The following is a 20,253-nucleotide window of genomic DNA, read 5'->3' as shown; positions in this document are numbered from 1 at the left end:
CTGTCCACCCTACAGGAACAACTCAAAGTACCAGCTGGACAATTTATACATATTGCAGGACACTTTAATGGAATGTGTTAAAACCAAAGCATAGTTCACCACAAAGATGAGTCAGAAAACAAAAGCATCTTAATGGCATGAAACAGTGAGCTGGACAGTGATCACAGCTAGACCTAGGCTAACAGTCAGCACATGCAGAATGAGAAGTTAAACCCGTGCTGTGCACCCCTCAGGCACAGACATCTTTAAACACTGCCGTCCACGGCATGACTGCCCACATGGATTTTTTTACTTCAAAAAAGAAAAACAGCTTTCCTTCTCCAGATTCAGGGCACAGTAAAGCAACCTCAGTAGAAATGTTAACTTTTTTTTTTTTTTTTTTAAACAAAAGTTTATTCTTCAAAATGTCCAAAAGGTGCTTAAAAGATGTCTAAATCCTGAGGATGGTCAACCTCAATGGCTTCCTCAGCATCCAGTTTGGTTTCGCCTGGTCCTTCCTGGGCTTCGTCAAGGGAGGCCAGGGCCTCATTAGTGTCACTTGCAAAAGTTTCTCGTGATGTATCATCCTCCTCTTGGAAATTTAGACTTTTAATAGCTTGTTTCATTTTTTTCCCCAATAGTTGTGTTCTTCTTTTTCTAGCAGCTTTTTTATTTTCATATTCCTTTTGATTTTCAATGTAGAAAATGTCCTGAAATAAAAAGAACTTTGGTTAAAAATAACAAACAAAAAAACACCCCATGCCACACACTGTGGCGGACGCCTGTGATCCCAGCACTTTAGAGAGGCAGAGGCAGGCGAATCTCTTGAGTTTGAGGCCAGCCTGGTCTACAAAGTGAGTCTAGGACAGCCAGGGCTACACAGAGAAATCCTGTCTCGGAAAATATTATATATATGGCAGGCCCTTTATAGTTATCTATTTCACACACATACACACAAGAAACAACTAGTGAGCTCACGACACTGACGACTGCTAAATTCAAAACTGCAACTCATACCACATATGTTTGCTACAAGGAAATCTTTACTTTAAATTAACTATAATCGATCACACAAAACCCACAACAGTAAGAGAGTAAAGATTTACTAACTTTGAAATGTTGTAACTATATATGGCTGGCTGCCTGGGCTAAGAAATTAAACCAAGTGACCTGTGTGCCTAAGAACATGGCACTTGTGGAATGCAACAACAATCCATCTCTTAAAAATATTACTGTAGGGGCTGGAAAGATGGCAGTTAAGAGAACTTGCTACTTTTCTAGAGGACTTGGGTTCCGTTTCCAGCACCAACATGTAATGTAACACCGTTAACTCCAGTTTCAGGGAATCCAACACTCTCCTCTGGCTCCTAAGAGCTCTGCACACACATGCTCTGCACAGACATGCAGGCAAACACACACATATAAAAATAGATATTGAGGAACACAGTGCTTACTACTGGCACTACTGAAATTCCAGGCTGGGGATCTAGCACCCGCGACTTGTAGTTTATAGCTACCTCATCCCAAACAGTGACAACCAAAAATGTACTGTGGGTAGCAAAACCAGTATGAATCAGTATATACTGTTATGAGACAGTCTCATTCTACTGCCAGGACTAGCCTGAACTATGTAGACCACAGGAGCCTCACTGTGAGGACCCTCCTGCCTCTGCCTCCCAAGTGCTGGGATTACAGGTGTGCGCCACCACCTCCTGGCTTCAAGAGGAAAGATGCATTTTTACTTTCTGTAGAAACACTTTATTAAGTATCTTGATCTTAAAACACTCTGAGTAATGATGTTTGGCAATGTACTATCGGTTATGGAGTTCCTTTCCCACCAGGCACTGTAAGTCTTATTTAAAAGGGAACTGGAGGTGGGGCATGGCGGTGCACACCTTTGATTCCAGCGCTCAGGAAGCAGAGGTAGGTAGATCTCTGTTCGTATGAGGCAAGCCAGGGTTGCACAGTGAGACCCTATCTCAAAAACAAAACTCACCGAACTATTACCCTTTCATTTTTCCCAAACACACACGTGCACACTCATTCCTCTCTGAGACAGGTTATTACACTGTCTCAGTGGCCTCAAATCTGCCTGCTGCTGTCTCCTTTATATTTTCTACAACTATAAGGTCTCCCAAATAAGAACAATCAATAATCAATCCCCTCCCCTGCAAAAAGAAAAAAAAAAAAAAAAAAAAAAAAAAAAAAAAAGGAGAGAGAGAGAGAAAGAAAAAGGGATGGAAGAAGGGAGGTAAACAGAAAGCAATCAGGTTGGTGAGCTAGCTCGGTGGGCAAGGGTGTGTGCACCAATCCTGATGAGCCACGGTCAACCACTGGCTCCAAGGACCAACAGGATGGAAAGAAACTCTTCCTGCTATCTGTCATGTGATCTCCACACAGAGGAGGTCGAATTCCCTGGATCCAGAATAACACATGACAGGAAGCTACACGTGGATGCTGGGAACCAGCAGGTGCTCACTGCTCTCTCTCTAGTGGCCCTTCCTGTATGTTTTTTTCTTATTAAAAGTTTCTGAAAATTCAAAGATAGGCAATGGTGAAATCACCAGTTTTAGAGTCAGAGTGTTCTAAGTGGCCTCAGGCATTTCAGTTCCTCTACTCTTCATGTGTATAACAGGAAAAACCACCCCTCACACTCTGGAGTTCACATAGTGTATCTAAATGCTGGTAATTTAGAAATCACTTGTGCAAGGCTACTTAAACTAACTCTTAGGCCAGACATGAGCTATTCACACCTGTAACCCCAGCATTCAGGAGGTGGAGATAAGAGGATTTTTAGTTTAAGACTAGACTTAACTGCAGAGAAAAGAGAACAGACAGCAAGTGCTCCTCCGCCCCATATTGTACTAACTAATCCCTCACAAGAGTTTCCCATTCCACCACTAAACAGCCAGAACTGGGTAAGTCCCCACCTTACCATGTACAAACAAGGTCATGTGCCTGTGGGGGTGTGCATGAGTCTGGAGACTATAATGGACATTAGATGTATTTCTTGATCCCTCTATTTTTTGGAGACAGGGTCTCTCATTAAACTTAGCATTCAGTGTGAAACTTAGCTGTGACTGGGCTGGTGGCCAGCTAATGAGCTCCAAGGGATTAACCTGTGTCCTTTTCCCACCTGAGCCTCCAGCATTGAGTTTACAGGTGTGCCCCGCTGCAACTGGCATTTTTTGTTTTGGGTGTTTTTTTTTCTTTCTTTCTTTTTGAGACAGTCTCTTTTTTTAGAATCACCCCTTCCCCTTTAAGTAATTTATTAGTTATTTTATGTACACTAACGGTCTGCCTGCACCTATGTCTGGGTGAGGGTGCAGATCCCCTGTAACTGGAATCCCAGACAGTTGTGAGCTGCCTTGTGGTGCTGGAATACAAACCTCCATCCTTTGGAAGAACAGCCAGTGCTCTTAACCATTGAGCCATCTCTCCAGCACCGAGCCAGAGTGTCTTTATGTAGTCTTGGCTGGCCTCAAACTCCAAAGATACGTCTGCCTCTCCCAAGTGCTGAGATTAAGCTGTGCAGCATCAAACCCAACAGCAAGGCTTTTTAAGTGGATGCTGGGGATATGAACTGAGGCCCTCATGCTTTTGTGACAGACACTTTACCAACTGAGGCACCTCCCAGCTCTACAGTACCTGCTTTATAGATGAGAAAACTGTGCCTGCATGAGATCAAGTCACATACCCATGGTCACTATTAACTGCTCAATCAGATAATCATTTCACCACATCAATCTAGTTTCTGAAAATATCCTGCTATCCGGTGTGCACTCAGGAAGATGGATCTTTTACCTACAGGCTTTTGGGAAGAAATACACTGTCGGGGAAAACAACACTGCTCAACAGCTGAGCCACCAAGGAAACACACATCTTTACAAATTGAGTTCTTCAACGTATCTGTTCCCATGCGGAAAAAAAGCAAGAGGAAACTAGACTCAGACATGTAATAAAAGGATGATTCCTATGGAAATCTCAGTAACAGATTCAACACACACATACAAAACACCAAAAATACCCTATGCTGCTACAACTGAAGAGCCAGGATTTTTATTTATTTATTTAGATTTATTTTCATTATTTTATGTGTATGAGTGTGTTCTGCCTTCATGTGTGTCTGTGGACCACACCCCCTGGTGCTTGAGGAGGTGGTAAGCCTCCATGTGTGTCCTGGGAAATGAACCTGGATCCTTTTACTACAATAACATGTGCTCTTAACCACGGAGCTAACTCTCCAGCCCAAGTCAGAATTTTTAAGTGGGGAGAGGAAGTCCATCATCAAGCACATACAAACTATGTTCATAGGAGGCACCAGCTCAAGGTAAATGGCATCTATCCAGTATCAGTATTTAAAAACAGAATTAATGGTACGTTCATTCAAAGCCGGGAGGAGCTTGCTCTGAGGACTGGCCCAGATGGAAAACATGTGGGAGTATTTATGAAAACTTTGGGTGGGAAGTAGCCCAGATAGGAATAATTAAAGCATGTGGCATGGGATATCAGGCTGGGAGGCAACAAGGTAGCTTAGGGAGTTCGTATCTGCCCAGCCCCAGTGGCCTAAGGCTATTAAAATCTATCAGGTGTCTATGTCTTTTATTTCTATTATAGCAGGTTAGGTAATAACCACTGTAATAATTATATGCTATTAATAGTAAATATTAATAGCCTTTGTCCAACTACTTAAGATTTTAGAATATTAGGTTTATGAGTAAATGCTGCACCTGTGTACATGTACCACATGTACACAGGTGACTACAGAGATCAGAAAAGGGCATTAGAGCTCCTGAAATTAGTTACAGACAGTTCTGAGTCACCATGTGGATGCTGGGAATTGAACCCAGGGCCTCTGCAAAAACAGCCAGTGCCCTTAACTGCTGAGCCATCTCTGCAGGACTGCTAATAGTTTTATATAGGTAGCACAGTTATACACAAGCCCCACCCCACTTTGGGAGGGTATCTAGGCTGGCCTGGTGCTTGCTATAGAGCCAAAGATGACCATGAATTTCTGATCTTCCTGTCTCTACCTATTCCCAAGGGCTGGCATTATGGTTGTATGCCATCACACTCAGTTTATGTGGTGCTGAGGTTTGAACCCAAGGCTTTTGTGCACGACAGTCAAGAAACCTACCGAGCAGGCTGCATCCTCAGCCCCAATCCATATTGCTCACTGGCATGATAAAGAAAATGCAGAGCTGCTCCAGGTCAACAGCTGTGTTGGATGGTTCCCATGTGAGAAGCTAATTTTAAAATGTGCCCATAAATGCTAACAGTAAATTATGTTCTCTATTTATTAAATGAAAGGGCACCATAACTGGGTGTAGCAGCAGGTATCTGTAATTACAGCCCTTTTTTAATCCCAGCACTCAGGTGGCTAAGTCAGGACTGTAATTACCAACCTGGACTGCATACTGAGACTCTTGCCTCAAAAGAGAAAAAACAGGAACAGAGAAGCTCAGCAGGTAAAGATACTTGCTGCCAAAGCCCAATGACCCGAGTCTATCCCTGAAGCTTACATGGTAGAAGGTAATTAACTACTCTGATCTCTATACTGCAACTGAATCCTGGCACCATGGCACTAATGTCCAAACAGACACAAGTGTAATAAAAAAGGAAAAAAAAAATCTCAAGTTTGAGTTGCGAAAAATCAACACTGTCCAGTTCTCTATAAGATGCTTGTTGAAGAACATTAACAGACTTGAGCCAGTCAAAACAGCAGCATGGACAGGGAAAAGGCCTCACTCAAACCCCTAGCTGAGGATGGACATGGTTTTGCCTTGTCTTTAATCCCAGCACTCAGAAGCAGAGGTAGACGGATCTCTGTGAGATCTAGGCTAACCAGGGCTATATAGTAAGACCTCTTCTCGAAAACAAAACAATCTAGTTGGGGAGACAGCTCAGTGGCTCTTGTAGAAGACCTGAATTTGGTTCCCAGCACCCACATGGTGGCTTCAGGGTTTCTGATGCCCTCTTCTGGCTTCCACAGACACATGTTGACGCAGGCAAAACACTCAGACATATAAAAGAAAATCTAAAGCAAAAACCCCCTAGCTCAAGAGATACTGGCAATTCATGACTTCTGGTGGAGTGATTTTTCTCCTTGGATTGTGGCTCTGGTAGGTTGCCCATGCCAGTAGACAGCCCACAGGCAGTGCTAACTAGACCTAGTGGGTTACTAAAAAACAGAAGAGGGCACAGAGCTAGGACATGTTATGAGTGATCTGGGAGGAGATGCATGGGAAATATGGCCAAAATACATTGTATACATATATAGAATTCTCAAATAAAAAAATGTATTAGAAAATATAAATAAGTACAACAAAAAAGTTGCTTGTTGAGATAAGTAGAGCTGAACATCACGCTGTCTGCTACTTATTTCCAAATAAAACAGAAACAAAGGTAAACTAAGGGTGTCATAGTATTAACCAATGATGAATCTAAGGGGAAAATATATACTCATTTATTTTTCCATTTACTGTGTTTAAAATGCTCATTAATCAAGAGAAACTATTACAAAATGTAAAAAGTGCTGATCTTGGGTCTCATAGGGATAAAAACCTAACAAAATACATAGGTTTTACTTACTGATGAAAGGCAATAGTGATCCATTTAATAAAGCACCTACGGTTACAGAGATAAAAAATGAGCCTGCATAGAAAGCCAAAAAGTACTATGCATCTTTTCCACCGTTGTTTGAGACAGGATCTCACGTAGTTCTGCTGGCCTCAAAATCACAGAGATCCACCTGCCCCGCTAGGATTGTAGTATGCACTACAATGCTTGGCTCTCCTTATCTTTGAAATGGAATCTTTTCTGGAAAATGCAGCCATCTTCTGAGAGGTGGGATTACAAGTGTGGGCCCTAAGTCTGACTTTCTGATGCACCATACAGCCAAGGACACAGTCTTTGTCATTACCTTAATTTGTTCTTCACTGATGCTGGGAGTGTTTTTCAGGAGATTCAGAAAAACCCCGCCGGGTGTTCTTCTTCTACTACCATTCTACAAAAAGGAATGAAAAAATTAAAACTACATAGACACTACATAGGCAATTTTTTGAGAATATTTCAAACTTATTCTTTGACAATTTCACATGTGAAGACTGACTACTTAACAGTGCTGAGACAGAAGCAGGGCCTTCGCCATGCTAGGAAAGTTCTCAGTCACTGAGCAACAATGCCCTACCACAGGCTCCATGAACGACCTAGGCATATTTGAACAGAGGTGCACTTATAGAGACAGCCAGTATGAACTTTGCAACCCAGATCTGATTCTGACTCTCTTTAAGATGTTATTTTATGTGTATGAGTGCTCTGTCTACCTGTAAGTATTGGTAGCATGTGCATGCAGTGCCTACAGAAAACAAAGGTGTCTACAGAGTGAGTTCCAGGACAGCCAGGGTTATACAAAGAAATCCTGTCTCGGGAAAACAAACAAACAAACAAACAAATAAATAAATAAAGTAAGACAAACGAGATAAAATGCACACAAAAATATAATCAATATTAATACTATCTCAATTTAAAAAGATAAAATGGGATATTTAGTAACTGTCCTGCAGCTATTAAAAAGTCATCTAGGAAAATGTTAAAATGAGAGCTATACCTCAGGCTCAATGGAAGAGGGGATATTTAGTGTAAAATTGAGTTTAGTCACCAGCATCACAGTGACAACAAAGAACCAACTAACCACACACACAAAATGCATGCACACACACAGATTCTGGACTAATGGCAAAAAGCACTATAATTATTGTTAAATGAAGCTTACTGAACATATTTCTTTTCTTAAGACATGCCATAGTCCTCTTGAATTTACCCTCATACTACCCATGGGGGGGCCAGATAATCACCAGAAAATAAAGAACAAAAAATGTAAGACAGATGGTACTATGTAAAAAAGATCTTATAAAGGATGCTAGTTCACAGAACAAGAGTTGAAACTCTGATTCAGGGTATTCTTAATTCCTGCAGCTAGAATGAACCTAAATAAAGCCCACCAAGAACTATTTCATTTAAAGTAAAAAGTCAAATCTGGGGCTGGAGAGATGGCTCAGTGGTCAAAAGAACTGTCTGCCTTTCCAGAGGACCTGGGTTCAATTCCCAACACCCACATGGCAGCTCACAACTGTCTGCAACTCCTGTTCCAGGGGATCCAACACCCAACAGATGACACATGTAGTCAAAACACCAATGTACATAAAATAAAAATAAAAAAAAAAAAAAAAAGTCAAATCAGAGACACAAATTATTCCTCATTAGAGGCTGCCCACATCTCTTCTCAAATCTTATGTAGTGGTTGAATGAGAATGACCCCATAGGCTCATGTTTGAATACCTGGTGCCAGTTAGTGGAACTGTTTGGGAAGGATCAGGAGGCATGGCCCTGTTGGAGGAGCTGTGTCACTGGGGGCAGGCTTTGAGATTTCAAAAGACTCAGTCATTCCCAGTGTTTCTCTCTCTGCCTTATGGCTGTGTCTTGAGATGTAAGCTCTTAGCTACTGCTCCAGTGCCATGCCTGCCTGTCCTATACTCACAGCCCCTAACCTTCTGTAAATACTTTCTTTTATAGGTTGCCTTGGTTATGGTATTTTAGCACAGCAATAGAGAAATAACTAACACATCTTAAATCCTATTCGCTCATTAATTCTATTCCAGCCACAAAGACCCCCTTGTTCCTATCGTATACCAGGAAGAGTAACTGAACATGCCAATTTTCAAGTCCATTTTCTACTTAGTCCATTTTCTTGCATGAAGTTTTAGTTTTGAGCCAGGTGTGATGCACACCTTTGATCCCAATACTCAGAGGCAGAGGCAACAGGCAGGTGAATGGATCTCTGTGAGTTTGAGGTCACCTGATCTACATAGTGAGTTCCAGGGCAGCCAAGGATACATAATGAGGCTTATCTTTTCAAAAACAAACTATACCCAAGGCAAATTCCTGCTCACTTTAAGAATTTCTGGCCCTGACATGACATGTACCTGTCACTTCTTCCACAAACACACATACATACACACACACACACACACACACACACACACACACACACACACACACAGAGAGATACATGCTTTGCCTTTTAAGTATGTTCAGATCTTTGCCCAGACCACATATAGTTTCTGTTCTCTTCCTTCCTTCCTTTCTTTCTTTCTTTCTTTTTTTCCGGAGACAGGGTTTCTCTGTGTATCCCTAGCTGTCCTGGACTCGCTTTGTAGACCAGGCTGGTTTTGAACTCTGAGATCCACTTGCCTCTGCCTCCCTGAGTGCTGGGACTACAGGTTTGTGCCACTGTGCCCAGCTTTTTGCCCTCTTCTTTATATCTTTATTTGATCTATTTCTTTTCTCAAAATGTATAACTTTCTAATATACCTGGAATTATATTTATTTTTTTAACCAACAAAATATTGCTTTTCAAGAGAGGAGTGCATGCCACAGCATGGATATGAAGGTCAATGGACAGCTTGCAGAAGTTGGTTGGCTGATTCATGACTCTACCTCAAGTGGAGAATGGATCTATGATTGGAACTCAGATGACCAGGCTTGGCAGCAAGTGCCTTTACCCACTAGGCCACCTCAAAGGCCATTATATATTCTTTGTGTTTGTTTTCTTTGAGACAGGGCCTCGCTATGTAGGCTGCTGAGTCCGAAACTTACTAGGTAGGCCAGCTCAGTGATCCTCCTGTCTCAAGTTCTGGGATCACAGGCATGTGTCACCAAGCCTGGCCTTACTGAAACAAACTTGAGTTTTTCTTGTTTTCCAACTTTAACAGTTTTCAGTACAAAGCAGGCACTCAATAATTATTCAAAGGGGACATATCAAAAGAATTTAGTAGACCAGTATTAACTCACTATAATATACAGTTTTCTTTTTTGAAAATTCACATTGCTACTAAACCTTTAGCTTCATGGTCGAGTAAATGAAAATATATCTTATGTGACTAATTTTATCTTGTTTTGCTGATGATTTCTAAAATTTAAGATTATAGGCTGTTTCTTCAGCCACTGTTATCAATTCTTTTTCATAATTTTAAGTATTATCTGTGATAGCGTTGAATGCTAGTACTCAAAGCCAGGGGCATAGAATCCTGGTGGGACTGGAGTTAAGAGAGGCTCTGAGCCATCTGAACTGGCTGATTTTATGCCAACTGGACAAAGTTGGAGTCAGAGAAGGAGTCTCAGTTGAGGAAATGCCTCCACAAGATCCAGCTCTATGGCACTGATCACTAATGGGGAGAGGGCCAAGCCCACTGTAGGTGGTGCCATCCCTGGGCTGATGATCCTGGTTTCTATAAGAAAGCAGGCTCAACCCTAGCGGTGGTGGTGCATGCCTTTAATCCCAGCACTGAGGAGGTGGAGGTAAATGGATCTCTGTGATTTCGAGGCCAGCCTGGTCTGCAGAGTGAATTACAGAGCAGCCAGGGCTAAAACAGAGAAACCTTGTGTCGAAAACCAAAACCCCAAACAAAACCAACCAACCAACCAACCAACCAACCAACCAACCAACCAACCAACCAAGCAAAAACCAGGCTGAGAAAGCCAAGAGGAACAAACCAGTAAGCAGCACCCCTCCATGGCCTCTGCGTCAGCTTCTGCCTCCAGATTCCTGCCCTGTTCTGAGTTCCTGTCCTGACCTCCTCCAGTGGTGAATAGAAATATGGAAGTGTAAGCCAAATAAACTCCTTCCCCATAACTTGGTCATGGTATTTCATCACAGCACTAGAATCCCTAATTAAGACACCACCCAACATGGGTCCTGGGAATTAAACTTAGGCCCTTTCAAGAACACTATGAGCCCTTAACCACTGGGCTCTCTCTAGCCCCCAATACTATCGATCCTGTAGGTTTATTTTCTCTCTATTCCCATAGCATGTTATCTATGTTACCCGTGTTGTACCTAGTAACACACTACAAACCAAGAGCAGCAAGTCAGAAGGAAGATACTTACATGTACACCCTTATTTCACAGTGCAATCTGTAAAGCCACTCTCTAAGTGCTACTGCCTTTGGTCTCGCCAGAAAGGAAACAGTGAACAGTTTTTCTCCCATTACTGCCATCCCACTCTAGGGGCTCCCTCCACCCCCATATCTACCATCCCTGAACTTTTAATACACATGGGTATACTACGCATCGATTGGTGATTTACTGACTTACTTTTGAGGCTGTTGTGGAAACCCCAGAAATCTTTATTTTTGTCTGCATGTATGTGTATGATGGTTAGAGCTGGATTATAGACAGTTGTGAGCTGCCATGTTGGGGCTGGGACGATCAACCAGTATTCCCTACTACTGACTCACCCCACCCCAAGCAATCTTTTGTCTTCGCTTCTTACATGCTGAGATTACAGGCATATCCCATCCCACCCAGCTCTATTTGGGCTTTAGAACTTCACAAGTGTTTTGTTTTCTTTTCCAGACAGGGTTTTACTCTGTAAGCCAAGCTGGCCTTGCGCCCATACCAGGAACTAAGCTGATACATTATGTGGATCCTCTCATCTAATCCTTACAGCACAGGATTCACCTTCATCCCCATCCAAGGAGATTGAACACAAGGAATCAAATAATTTAGCCAAATCACAGGAAGTTATATTCCAAAACCAAACCCTTAAAACTTGAGTTTCAATTTCTTCCAGACAGCTATCTTAAAACTGTCCCTGTAAGAGGCATGACAACATGCCTGTAATATCAGCACTGATGAGGCTGAGGTATTCCACACCTGGTAACTGGCACTGCATACATTGTGAACCCTGCCATCAAAACGGGAGTGTGAGTGTGTGTGTGTGCAACAGAGAGGCAAGTTCATTATGCTTAGAAAAAAAGAGTCTGATGATTAACATAAAAGCAGAAACAGTAAAGTGGCCTTACCATTATAAAAAGCCCACCATTTTGTTCAACTTCAGCAGTTTCCATCAGAAGTTCAATGGCCTTTTTGTTCCCAATTATCCTCACCACTCGGGCTATCAGGTCTTTCTTAGGTTCCTGTAACCTGAGAACAGAAAGCACATTTCCTACTTGTTGAAATCTACTTTAATCACCAGTGTAGTTCTCAACTAGAACCCAAATTTTACTGATAACATCTGCTCTCCTAAATCTTTATCCACTAGCTGTGTGAATACTGACATGGAAACCACCTCATCTTTAGTCACAGAAAAGGACATTAACCTCAAGTTTCACCTTAACTCTTACGCTAAAGCTTTTCATTTGCCTTGCTGGACTATGGCAACTCTCAAAATAAATGAGCACTCAAAGCCAAGGTGAATGAATCCACCTCTAAATGTAAAGATGATAAACTCAGTGCACTTTTGCCACAAACAGCAAATACAGTGTGCCTTCAGTTGTGTTTTAAATAACCTTAACTCTTCTAACTAGATCAGAGAGAGCCACGGTCCCCAGACAGGAAGGTACACAGTGCAGAAGGCTTTTGGTTTCCAGTGAAACCCAGTTACCTTGGACTCTCCTCACAGGAGGCAAAGCAGTACTGCGGGAAAGCATTGGACTGGGAGAGAGCGACCAAGGGCTTAGCTTCAGGTCCAACACTCACAAGTCAGCAGCCTTGCAGAAGGCATGAAATACTGGGATTAAGTTCCCGATCTCCAAGAAGACTTTGGTTTATAGTGCTACTTTTTTTCAAAATACAAATTTCTATTTAATGGTTTTTATATGTGTAAGTGCATTGCCTGCACGTATGCCTCATGTTTGATGTCCAGAAGGACAGGTCACCTGTAACTGTACCTGAAGCCCACACCTGATTTTGACACTTTTTACATTTTATTGCCAGTCATTGGTGGCACACACCTTCAATGCCAGTAGAGGCTGGTTGATCTCTGAGTTCAAGGCCCACCTGGTATACAAATCAAGTCCAGGACAGCCAAGGCTACACAGAGAAATCCTGTCTTGAAAAAAAAAACAAACAAACAAACAAACAAACAAACAAACAACAAAGCAACAAAAAGTGTACGACCACACCTGGTCAGAAATTTACTTTAAAACAAAAACGACAGAAAAAGGTTTTGTTTTCTCCTTGTTTTATGTGTACAAGTGTTCTGCCTGCATACATCTGTGTGCACCAAGTGCAAGCAGTGCCCACAGAGCCCAAAAGAGGGTGTTGGATGGGATGGGATGATTGGAGTTTAGATGACCGTGAGTGCCATGTGAGTACTGGGATCAAACCTGGATCCTCTGAAGAACAGCCAGTGCTCTCATCATCTCTCCAGCCCCAAACATCTTAACTATTAAAGAGAAAAACCATAAACAAAACAAACTGGTACTGGTGTTAACTGAAAAGTAAACACTTGTTTCCCTAACAGCAACACCCATTTCCAAATATGAATAGTGACTTGGAGCTAAGAAAAGTTAATTAGATCTGAACCTGTGAAAAATATATGAATTGCCAATTTAGCACCCACCAAAAAAATTCTCCTCTTTACCCAAAAGAAATGAAAATGAAAGATGAAGGATTTGCAAGTAAAAATTCATTAACAGCATTATTCATAATAAATGTAGGCTATCCATCCAGTCTGGAGATACACAAATCTATATACATACAAAAAATAAATATTCCGTGTATGGTGGTGCACGGCTGTGAACCCAGCCCTTAGGAGGCAGAGGCAGGAAGATGAGAGTTCAAGATCCACGGTTACACAGCATATTTGAGGCCAGCATGGGCTATGGGAAACCATTCTCAAAACAAAATACTCAAATACACAAAAAGCAACACTCCTTATGTAATTTAAGAAAACAAGCAGCTAGGCGTGAGTGGTTCACACCTTTAATTCCAGCACTTGGGAAGCAGAGCTAAGCAGATCTCTTGAGTATGAGGCCAGTCTGGTCTACATGGTAACTTCCTCAGACTGGTTTTAGCTCAGTGGTTCCTTCAACAATACAACAATTTACACAGTGAGCTCCAGGTACAAAGTGAGACCATCTCAAAATAAAAAAGGAAAAAAAAAAGTATTAATTAGTTCCTGCTACAATATGTTGATATTAAAAATGAAGAAACTAGCCAGGCATAGTGGTGCATGCCTTCAATCCTCTCGGGAAGCAGAGGCAGGTCAATCTATCACTGAGTTCAAAGCTAGCCTGGTCTACAGAGCCACACAGAGAAACCCCAATCTTAGAAAAAAGAAAAGAACTTGCACAAAAAGCATATGCTGCATTGCTGATGTGTACGGCAAATTTTCAAGGACAAGAAGTAGAATACACTTGTCTGGGGAGGACAGCAGGGATACAAACAGTAAATTGACATGTGTGCATAGACACAAAGATTTTGCTGGGTGATGGAAAGAAAGGGCTTTAAATGCAACAGATGAAAAAAAGAAAAAGCAATGGTTGTAAAGCTAGATAAATTTGACTCAGTGGGGAAAAAAAACACCCCACAAAATGAATGACTATCATGTTAATATAAATGATTATCATATTAACATATCAGCTATTTTATTTTTCACCTTAGAATATAACATTTAAAAGTTACATCCATTTTTTTTGGGAGGGGGTGGCTATGTCATGGCACAAACGTAGAGGTCAGAAGACAACTTGCAGGAGTCAGTTCTCTACTTCCACCACGTGAGACCAAGGATTAACTGATACCAGGCCGGGCAACAAGTGCCTTTACCACTGAGCCAGCTTGCCAGCCCCATCTTTTTTTCCTTTTAAGACAATACCTCATCTAACTCAGGCTGGCATCGAACCCCCATGTAGCTGAGAATGATCTTGAACTTCGGATCTTCCATCTCCTTAATGCTGGGATCACAGGCATGTAACACTGTGCCCAGTTTGAGGTGTTAAGGATTGAACTCAGGGTGTCATACATGTTAGGCAAGCACTATACCAATTGAGCTACACCTCCAGCTCAAAGTTATTTTTGAAAAGACACAAATGCATTCATATAGTCAAATACACACTGGGTTAATTCCTTTGAGGAAAAGGAAAAATAAAAAAAGGCAAAACCAGCTGGGCACGGTGGCACAAGCCTATAATCCCAGCACTCAGTGAGGCAGGGGCAGGCAGATCTTTGTAAGTTCAAGGCTAGCCTGGTCTACAAAGCAAGTACAGGACAGCCAAGACTACACAGAGAAACCCTGTCTTGAAAAAACAAAACAAAACAAAAGGCAAAATCAAAACCCCACAGCCAGGTGTGGTCCACAACTTTAATCCCAGCTCTGGAAGGGAGGCAGGTGAATCTCTGAGAGTTTCAGGCCAGCCTTGCCTAGGAAACTCCAGGACAGCTGGGACTGCAGAGAAACACTGTCTCAAAAACCAAACCAAAACTTCAGCAAGGAAGATATTTAGCATCTATTTTATTTCCTGTACATACCAGAGATGTGACCAAGTGCTTACCTGAAAGCAATTTCATCAGCTACTTTCTCCTGAGAATCATCATCTGTGATCTCGTAGCGGCCTTTGTAGTTCATTTCTAGTCTGTTACCAAGTCTGTCTTTGACAGGCCGTTTCCGCTTGAGATGACCCTGCCCATTCTCCTCTTCCTTGGACCCTGTTTTTTTATCACCGTGCATATATTCATCTAGATCTTTGTCTAATTCTTTTGTATATTCTTGAGATTCCCTCCTGAGTTTCTTAGCAAGCAAATAATTATAGGTCTCAGACTGCCTGCTTCTGTCGAGGGTGCCATCCATTCCCAAGATGCCGAGTTCAGTGGCCACTGCGTCTTGATTCTGCTCCTGTAGCACAGCGCCCCAGATGTTGTTCACCTTCTTTCCTCCATTGAGAGCTGTTTTTTGACCGCTCTGGCCAAATGGGAGGGGCTCTGGTTTGGGAGGGGGATTAAGACATTTCTGTCGCTTCCGTTTCCAAGGAGAGCCATCGTCATCGGAATCCTGACTCTCCTCACTTGAATCCACATGTTTAACAGTCCGATAATTTGTCGACGGTTCATATGCAACACTGCCCCCGCCCAGTACTTTCTGCAAGAAGAAATTACAGTCAGCTCCACCAAACATTAATTCCACCTACCACGGACTATTTTTTGCAACGATGTAGGTGTTGTGATTGCCTGTGACACTAGTGATCAAGAGGCTGAGGCAGGAGCATCAGGACAACTCAGGTCACACAGTGGAGTCAGGCCCCTCTGAGCTGCCACAGCAAGACCTCAGTAAAGAGAAGAAGCAGGAGAATGAGTGTAGTAGACATCCAGCTGGAGCATCCAAAACGATCCTGCTCCAAAGACAGCTGAAACCAATCTAGTTCCTGCTAAATTAACATGGTTCTGAAAGATCTCCTTCTAAAAATTTACCAAAGGCTTTACTTCTCATCTTTAAAGATCAGCATGCATTAGAATGACAAACACAGTAACTGTCACTGGCAGTTAAGACAGTTATTTTTCTCTCCAAAAATATATATTTTCTAGTTGGATATATCAACTTTCTTTATATGGTTCTGTGGCTACTCCTTTAAGATCTGATGGTGTAGCAGGGCTTTGTGATTCATGCTTTAAATGCCAGCACTCCTGGGAAGCAGAGGCAGGCAGAGCTATTTGAGTTCAGAATTACATAGTTCTTGACTCTGCCAGGGATACACAGTGAGACCCTATCCCCGCAAAAAAAGACAAGAGAAGAAAGAAGAAAGGAAGGAAGAAATAAAGAAAAAAAGAAAGAAAAGAGAAGATCTGATGGTAAGCTCCTTCATTGAAGACTCCCAGACATTTTACTTTTAACTTCAGGTGCAGTAACACACACCTGTGACCGGAGCTCAGGAGGTGAGGCAGGAGGATCCTGGGCTACAAAAACAGACCCTGTCTCAAAACAAACCAACAAACAACAACAAAACCCTCAAAATTCAGATTTCACAGCATGTAAAACAACTAAATTGTAAAAAAAAAAAAAAAAAAAAATTAAAGGGGCTGAAAAACTAAGATCTTAGTATTAATTTTCTAAGACATCTACATGTGAAGAAAACCACTTAAAATAACTGCAACATAGTAACTATACAAATTTATGCGGTATAATATGCTGTTTCAATTTATGTATATATTTCATAAAGCTTAAACAGGGTTGTTAGCATGTCCATCACTTTAAACACTTATTTCTTTATGGTAAAGAAGATTCAAAATCCTTTTACTTGGGGGAGGGGATACAGGAGTGCATTACGCTTGGCTTATAGGTACTGGGGATTGAACTCAGGTCCTCCTGCATGCTAGGCAAGCACTCTACCAATCGAGCTACACTCCGATCCCTCTTGACGACTATTTGCAAATATATGCTCTCGTTAACTAATCACCATGTTATGCAATACAGCACCTGAATTTATTTCTAACTGTAACTTTGTCCTCAATCTTTGTTTTTTTATACAAAACACAAAATCAATCATTTATTGAATTCCTCCAGCAATAACTGCTGCTAACTGGCCAGGCCTTACAGTGTGCATTAAGTACTTTGTCTGCATCATACAGTACAGCCCTCAGCCGTGTGTCATGCCAGTTCCACCTGAACACCAAAACAGGGCAGTTAAATGGTTTTTCGGACAGTGCCGGTGCCAAGGCTTAAGGGCAGGTAGCCTGGCAGGAAAGCCTTCTAAGGGAGCAGCAGGAATCTCAACAAAAGTCTCCGAAGATTTGGAAGCAGCCTCGAGTCACGGTGGCGCACGCCTGTGATCTCCCTTCTGGAGGATGAAAGGCAGGACGACAGCTCAAGTGCCAGGTCAGCCTGGGTTACATACCCAGATGCCATCCACAACCATGGGCAGCTCAAACAAAGCCTGGTACCTCCATGCTGCACGTGGAGCCTGATTATGCTCGCGGGGGAACACTAAGACCCGGTCCCGAGTACTCAATGAGCCAGGGGCAAAAACGAGCACCAGAAGCAGTTTCTGGTCTCCGGCCGCCACATCGTACGTTTGGGCAAAAATCCGTCTCCCGGGGCATCTGTGCAGGAGCGGGTCAGTTTGGAGAAGTGGGAGCCGCCAGAGAGGGATGGATGCTCGCCCGTTCCGGGATGCCGTGAGGCTCGGCTGGGCCCCGCGGCCTCCGGCCCCTACGTCCCAAGGCCTCCCGCGCCCCTCCCGCCCCGCCGCGCTCCCGGGCGTCCAGCCGGGTCTCCCGCGCGCCCTCTCGCTCACCGCCATTTGCAGCGGCCTGTCGCTGGGGACGACCGTCATGTCGGAATCCGAGTCGGAAAGCTGCCCCTCTTCCATGTCGCCAGCCTCCAGCGCCATCTTCCCGCGGCGCGCAGGTTCAGGAGAGCGCTTCCGGCGGACGGAGGGAAGGCCTAATGGCCGTGCGCCGGCGCCCCCGTGCGGGCGGGCCCGCGGCGTCTCCGCAGGCCCGGGCGAGCGTCACCATAGCCAAACTCGCCGCTGCGGGGTGAGGCGGCGCTCCCGGGTTCCGCTCCGACCTCCCGCCTCTCACCCGGATGCTCTGGACAGGTCTTCCGGCGGCTGCTCTGCGCTTTCCCCTCAGCTCACCGCCTCGCTCTGCTCTACCTAGGGGCACGCGTAGCTGTGCTATGGTCGCTGTCGCACTTCTGTTCCTGGGCAGCCTCTTGCTGAGGCTGCTTTTCCGCAGTCACCCTTGGGCTAAAGTAACTAAGCCCTTCTTCCAGAGATGACAAAAATGGCACATGTCGCCCCAGGGTAGTTGGTTAATCACGGCTACATTATTATTAAAGTGCTGTTAATGTTGTTAACGATGGGCCTTTATTGTAAGCATTCCTTTTAATTTTTTTTTTTTTTCCCTTTAACCTAAGCTCGTGGAAGCCAGGGCATTTTGACCCTTTATTTTTGCAAGGAATAAATCATCTTGTTACTGCTGCCATGCCCTCTGCACTTTGGCTCTCTGGAACCTTAAGGCAAAATAAGCCCTCATCTATCAAAGATAGATAGATAGATAGATAGATAGATAGATAGATAGATAGATAGATAGATAGATAGATAGAGTTCCGTTTTCGGTATGAGATGGTTTAGCGCTCCATTTACAGGTAAACAAGCAGGAAGTGCTAGCTCACCCCCTACCACCACCCTCCCCAACCACCCCCCTATCTTCCCTTAGCTGGCAGCTGGCGCCTGCTTGTCTAGGCTCTCAGTTTATCCTAGGGTTGAAAAGTCACAGGCACCCTGACATGTGACTGAGCCCATGACCTGAAAAGGAGAGGATCCCAAGACCCAGGATATAGAATAGATAAGGCTTGGTGTTCTGAACCAATAGGATGGGGAGTTTGGAGAGGGTGCTACCTAGGTGAGAGCAAAGGTTGTGTGGCTCTCTGGAATATCAGCCTATAGGAAGATGGCAGGACTTGATGGCAGGCCTTTTTTTTTTTTTTTTTTTTTTTTTTTTTTTTTTTTGCAATTAGGGCCTTTAAAAAAAATTGCTGTTTCATGCCAAACTGGTACCTCAGTCATATTAGTAGGCTGACATCCATGTTATAGAATTGTAAAATAAAAAACTTTAACTTTTCCCCAGTCTCTTGAATTTGTGATTACAAAGAGAGGGTCTTGTTTCGCACATAATTGAAAGGTTTTAGTTCCTTCCCTGGTGACCTAAGCAAAGGACTGTCAGCTAAGCAACTGAACAGACTGCCCTCATGCCAGCCCAGCGGCTTAGAACATTCCATAAACGCACAGCAGCATGTTGGGGTGCACTCGGGAGTGTTTAAGCCCATGTTGCAGACTGAATCCTTTCTCTCAGGTTTCAGAAGGGAAAGAGTCTGTGCACACTTGTAATCAGTCAGTCCCTGAGTCCTCAGCTGCAAGGGCTGATGGTCGGTGAATGGGTCTTGCAGCATGAGGAAGGAATGTGTGGCCTCCATTGAGGAAGAGGGTGAGCCCATTTAGTTAGCGAGTATCCATTATACAGGCTGTATCACCAATAGCGGCTTTTAGCTTGGAGTCTGTTAGCCTGGGGTCTGTATACAGAATCAGCTATGAGGGAGGAGAGACACTGCCACAGATGGGCATAACCTGAGCAGAGTCTGGTCTAGACGAACCACAGTGACTTTTCATTCAGGCTGGAAGGTGAGCACTATTTCTGTGGCCAATGTAAACATGGTCCTTCATTTATGTGAAGGAGTATGCCATGATCGGCATAAGCATCCCTTTTACGTTGCTTCTGGCTATATAACTAGGTTGTTGGACTTAGTTTTCAAGTCAGCCAGGAGATACCTGGTATTACAGGACTTAGTTTTCAAGTCAGCCAGGAGATACCTGGTATTACAACATTGCATCCAATTAAGGTTTCTCCAGGGGCTGGAGAGGTGGCTCAGCAGTTAAATATATCTGCTGGTTCTTGCGGAGATCAATTTCTAGAGTTAATAGGAGCCGCCAAGCCCA

General features: G+C 43.3%; 1 protein-coding gene across 1 annotated transcript; it reads right to left on the bottom strand.

Annotated features, from left to right (window-relative positions):
* Positions 1-39: 39 nt before the first annotated feature.
* On the bottom strand, positions 40-18,412 carry Phax (phosphorylated adaptor for RNA export). The gene is made up of 5 exons (XM_055622883.1): positions 18,049-18,412; positions 15,316-15,899; positions 11,845-11,965; positions 6,902-6,985; positions 40-689 (listed from the first exon to the last, which is right to left on the bottom strand). Exons 1-5 carry the CDS (start codon positions 18,142-18,144, stop codon positions 420-422), a joined length of 1,155 nt encoding a protein of 384 aa, XP_055478858.1. The 5' UTR covers positions 18,145-18,412; the 3' UTR covers positions 40-419.
* Positions 18,413-20,253: the final 1,841 nt, after the last annotated feature.

This window comes from Psammomys obesus, unplaced genomic scaffold (genome assembly GCF_907164565.1).
Source record: "Psammomys obesus unplaced genomic scaffold, mPsaObe1.curated_primary_1811, whole genome shotgun sequence".
NCBI lineage: Eukaryota > Metazoa > Chordata > Mammalia > Rodentia > Muridae > Psammomys > Psammomys obesus.
Note: the sequence above shows the minus strand (reverse complement) of the source record. Positions and strands in the feature narration are given on the sequence as shown.